The 5,575-nt window shown below is 46.9% G+C and overlaps 1 protein-coding gene across 1 annotated transcript; it reads right to left on the bottom strand.

Moving 5' to 3' along the window:
• Positions 1–3,098: 3,098 nt before the first annotated feature.
• Positions 3,099–3,923, bottom strand: LOC123356611 (zinc finger protein 383-like; the record flags this gene model as incomplete). The annotated part of the gene is made up of 1 exon (XM_044999971.1): positions 3,099–3,923. A coding segment is annotated over one exon (825 nt), but the record flags the coding sequence as incomplete, so codon positions are not given.
• Positions 3,924–5,575: the final 1,652 nt, after the last annotated feature.

The raw sequence follows: 5,575 nt of genomic DNA, 5'->3' as shown, positions 1-5,575 counted from the left end.
AAGGGGGGCTCTTCACTTCTCAGCATTTCACACAAATTTGTCTTTGGGCTGAAATTTCTCCTGTGGGGCCTCTCAGTCAGAGCTGTACCCCACCCCCTTCAGTGGGGGTGTGTGTAAATTGCAGAGCAGGCAGAGAAGTCGCCCATAAAGGGTCATATTGTTCTGGTGACTGGTTCTGACCGGGGTCATACGTCCTCTGACACAGGCTCATGTGCAGAACATGGGAGCTCTGGCTTTTCCTAAATGCTGTAGAGTGTGAGTTCCTGGAAAGGGCAGGGGAGAGGAAGCAAGAGGAGAAAGGCAGAGACATTGGAGACGAGGAATTGGGGGGAGAAGGAGAGAACAGAGAGACAATAAATGATTGAAGCAGAACAGGTGTCCTAACTCCATCTTGCTCATCACAGGTGTTCAGAGAGACAGGTAGCTGCAGGTTTTAAAGTGTCAAGTCTGAACTTTGATTCTAACAATGTGTGTTGAAATATCAAGGGGATCTCCCCATACCTGATCTCTTCCCCCCTCCCCTTTTTTGTATTAATTTTTATTTTGACGTGTTTGGCTTAACCGTGATCGTCCCTTTCCCCACCTGTATTGCAATTTGGGGTTTGTTTATTTTGCCTCCCTTTTGTTCATGTTATTATAACTGTAACAGCAAAGGAATCTGCAGGAGCAAAAACTGACTCAAAACTTCATTTCCCCATCGTGCCGGAACATCATACAAACAGCTCACGCAGCTGGAATCATAACACGCAAGGCCAGGGGATGGGAGATGCAGGTTTCCAAGTGTTCTGTCTTTCTCAGATGACACATTCCAGTCCCTTGTGTGCCTCCATCCTGTATGACCTGCTGGACTTCGACACATTTATTGTCTCATTCTTTAGATAATGTGATTGAAACACAATGTGACTGAAATTAAACCACTTCCAGATGAGGAAACAACAGAAGAGAAAAGCCATTATTGCATTGGCTGGGAATCAAACCCAGATCAATTGCTTGCAAAGCACCTACGCACACCACTAGATCACCAATGCATCTGGCAGGAGTAGCTTTCCTGCAGACTGTGTGTGCTGGCAAAGGGGGTGACACATGACCACAGAGTTAGTGAGTAGGGTGGATGGGCTGGAAGCTGCCTGACAGCTGGGAGCAGAGTTACCATCCCAGAGTGACTGAAAGGGGGCAATGTTGAAAACAGATCTCACTGGGAGCTGGCCCCACCCCCAGGAGAGGGGAACTGAAGCTCAACTTCAATCACAGAAAAATCTTCCCTGAGAAGTAAGGGGACAGCTTGTTTTAAAGTCCAGGTTTGTGTTTGTTCCTGCTACACACGGAGGGGCTGGGTACTGCTGATTCCAGCCCCCAGACTCTGGGAGGATAAGGAACAAATTCAGGCTGCCAGTGACTTGCAGGAGGGAGATGATCTTTTGACAGTGACGGACGCCTCGTCCTAAAGGCCTTTGTCTGCCCCCTTCCAGTGACTGTTTGGTAGAGGAATGCAGCCCCCACTCCTGGGTTGCTCCTGGGGAAATAACATTTCTGTGCAAAACACCAAAGCTTTTAACAGAAAGGAAGAAAAGGAAATGGCCACATGATGGGACTAGGACATAAGGAATGAAACACAAGATCCTTCTCCATGTGCATTGACTTTTAACCTTGTTTGTGGTGGTGTTGTATCCATGTTGGTCCCAGGGGTCCTCTGGGGTGCCGGGCATTGGCCCCTTTCGGGAGAGTGGGCTAGATGAACTGGTCTGACTCAGTGTGGCTGTTCTTATGTTCTAACTGCTGGTTATGGAAGAGACGCCCTTCCAGGCTACACAGAACTGAAGAAGGGTGCTGGGTTAGCTCCACAGCTTGTCTCTTTCACCAACAGAGGTTGGTCCTCTTACCCTCACCACCTTGTCTCTCTTGGACTCTGAAAAGTGCTTTCTCTCCACTCCCTTTGGAGAGAAGTTAAGTTTCCCTTTGGGCAACTATCAGGCTGAAGCAATTGTATTGACTGTGACACTAGAATTGAAGATTTAATATTATAAATAAATGAGTCTAAACCTGAGGTTCTGGTTTTCACATTGTTTTTTCTAACTCAGTTCCCAATACTCTTCTAGAAAGGCCTCCAGGACGCCTGCCCAGCCCAGCAAAAGTGGCCAGGAGAAAGCCCACACTGCTGCTCTTTCAGGTAGTTGAAGGCTGCTATCAAACCCCCCTCACTCAGTCAGTCCCCAGTCTGTGGCAGTGCATAGGATTCTTCCATCCTAAGTGCAGGACTCTGCACTTCTCCTTGTTGAACCTCCTCAGATTTCTTTTGGGCCAATCCTGCAATTTGTCTAGGTCACTCTGGACCCAAACCCTGTCCTCCAGCACTTGGATTCTTTACATGCTTTCACAGAGCAAAGAGCACATGTTCCATGATTTCATAGGGCAGAGTTTTGTGCTATCGGGAGCTTTCCCTGTGTGAATTTGACAGGTGGATCAACATAGAGACACATTGTGACCCTTCTCAGGGTGCTGAGGGCTCAGTCTCCTTGTTGCCACCTGCCACAAGGAAGAGGGACTTTTGCATTTGGAAGCTGGATGTTAGTGACCAAACTCACCAGCCTGCTGGAACTCAAGGACCCTCCTCTGAGCTACAGCAGCCACCTTAACCCTTTAGTTCCTTCAATGTGTCCCCCTCTGGGGTCCAGCCCGGATCACCAGATACTCGGTGAAATCCCAGATCCTCTCTTCCCCAAGTATCCCAGGTTACTAGTTTTACTGTGGACCATTGCTACTGTATTTCACACAGCACCTGAGTACAGTTATCGAACAAGCAAAAAATTTATTTAACAACGGATAGAGATTTAAACAAACAAACGTGAGTGATGGAAACCAACTGTTACCAACTAAACAAAGGCAGAAAATGATAGAATAGAAAGGCCAGCACAAAAAACAGAGAGAGGAACAATAAGATACTAAAAGGACAATGGTTGGAACTCTCCATTTCTCTCAGTCTTTGGATTGATGGGTACTAGAGCTGTAACAACAGTTGAGGAACCAGGGTAAATTAAATCTAAGGTTTGAGCTGCTAGTGAAGCATTTCCCACACTCACTGCATTCATAGGGCCTCTCTCCTCGTGGATTGTTTGATGCCTAATAAGGTGTGAACTGCGATTGAAGGTTTTCCTGCACTCAGTGCATTCATAGGGCCTGTCCCCTGTGTGGATTCTCTGATGTCTAGAAAGGACTGATCTTTGAGTGAAGCTTCTCCCACACTCACGGCATTCAAAGGGCCTCTCCCCCGTGTGGATTCTCTGATGTTGAGAAAGGTTTGAGCTGCTAGTGAAGCATTTCCCACACTCACGGCATTCAAAGGTCCTCTCCCCTGTGTGGATTCTCTGATGTTGAGAAAGATCTGAGCTGCTAGTGAAGCTTTTCCCACACTCACTGCATTCAAAGGGCCTCTCCCCTGTGTGGATTCTCTGATGAACAGAAAGGGCCGAGCTGCTAGTGAAGCATTTCCGACACTCACGGCATTCATAGGGCCTCTCTCCTCTGTGGATTGTTTGATGCCTAATAAGGTGTGAAATGCGATTGAAGGTTTTCCTACACTCACGGCATTCAAAGGGCCTCTCCCCTGTGTGGATTCTCTGATGTTGAGAAAGGTTTGAGCTGCTAGTGAAGCATTTCCCACACTCACAGCATTCAAAGGGCCTCTCCCCTGTGTGGATTCTCTGATGTTGAGAAAGGTTTGAGCTGCTAGTGAAGCATTTCCCACACTCACGGCATTCATAGGGCCTCTCTCCTCTGTGGATTGTTTGATGACTAATAAGGTGCGAACTGCGATTGAAGGTTTTCCCACACTCAGTGCATTCATAGGGCCTGTCCCCTGTGTGGATTCTCTGATGTACAGAAAGGGCTGAGCTGTGAGAGGTTTTTCCACACTTCCTGCATGTATTTTTTCTCTTTCGCCTGAGGATATCCTGCTGTGTTGTGATTTCCATGAGGACCTTCTGAGTTCCCCAACAGGAAATAAATTTATCCACTTTCTTCCCTGGCTGGTTTCCTTGATCTGTTTCTGGTCTGTGCTGAATCTCCCAGGATTTTCCCTGCTCATGACTCCTGGACACATTCCTTTTCGATCTTTGAGATAATGCTCTGTTTTTACCCACTGGCTCAACATTTTCAGGCTGAGAATTCTGCTCCTCTTTCTCACATGCCATTGCATCACCTGCTGTGACAGAGACAGAAACCTCAAACAGGGATGGAAAGGAGAAGACCAAACACAAACAAGTGCTGAAGACAGGTCAAATAAAAATCAGGTGCTGAACTCCCCCAAACTCTTCCCCCAAATAGGAGAGAGGAGGGGGATGAATTCAGCCTTCACATCCCATCCAAATACGCAGGGGGAAGGGAGGAAGCTACTGCCTGGTGTCTGCTAGGATCTATAGGAAGCCATGAACTATATTTACCCTGAGGATATGACCCCTGCTAGGGACAATAATGAACTGAGAGACCTCCCCAAGGGCTTTGTTGGGCATCCCAGATGTTTCCTTCAGGCACTTACAGATTCTGAGGTGGTTTAATGTTTCCTCACCTGTGCAGGAAGATCTCAGGATCTCTCTTTCCTCTGAACCCTGGAGGTCTGGGACCCATGGCTCTTCCCCTTGTTCCAGCTGGGAGATCACATCACGTTGGAAAACTAGAAACCCTGCTCAGATGAAAGAAAACAAAGGAGTTCAGTTGATTTTATAAGACTTGGTCATAAAAAAACATTCTATTCATTTAACTTCAGTGCTTAGTGTGACCTGGTGGACCAGGGGCAGTTCTAACTGAAAATGCCAAAGTTAGGACAGGCTGAAAAAGGGAGAGTAGATGCTCCCAAAACTGATGGTTAACACTGAAGTTAAACTCACCGACCAGCCACCAACTGTGCTTCTGATCCCCCACACGGGTTATCGAGAAGCTGAAAAAAGAAATCGCATGGCCCCCTTTATTGCATCCCTGTTCTCTGACTCCTAATCAGCAACTAGGTCCAGTACAGTGAGAGGTTATTTAAAAACTCTGCTCACATAAACAAAGTGTTCTTCTGACTCCAAAGGGTCAGCCACATCACCAGGTCAGTATAGGTTTGGATATTACCCAAAATTCCATCCTTCCAGACAATCCTTTAGCATCTAAACTAAAGGTTTAAACAAAAGTAAGACAGAAACAAGTTAAATGGGAACGCAGTCAGATACATTCCAAAATGGATATATCAGGTTCTTAGCAGTATTGGTGAGTTGCTGGCTTGAAAGTCCGTCTGGAACGCATCCATAGCTTGGATGGGTCATTCAGTCCTTTGTTCCAGGGTTCAGTTTGTAGAGAAGTTGCTCCAGAGGCAGGCAAGGGGATTGAAGACAAAATGGAGAAGTTGCAGCTGCCCTTTATATTCCTTTTGCTATGTGGCTTGTACTTCCTGTGTCCCAAACACAAGATTCACAGGACGTGGCATGGAAAAGCCTTGGAGTTCTCATTACACAGGCATACCCTGGCATGTCTTGCTGACGCAATATGTGTATCCTCTTGGTCCTTTCCATGGGCTCATTGTACAGCTGATGACCCTCAATGG

This window comes from Mauremys mutica, chromosome 26 (genome assembly GCF_020497125.1).
Source record: "Mauremys mutica isolate MM-2020 ecotype Southern chromosome 26, ASM2049712v1, whole genome shotgun sequence".
Classification (NCBI taxonomy): domain Eukaryota; kingdom Metazoa; phylum Chordata; order Testudines; family Geoemydidae; genus Mauremys; species Mauremys mutica.
The sequence above is the reverse complement of the archived record's forward strand: the minus strand, read 5'-3'. Positions and strand labels throughout refer to the sequence as shown.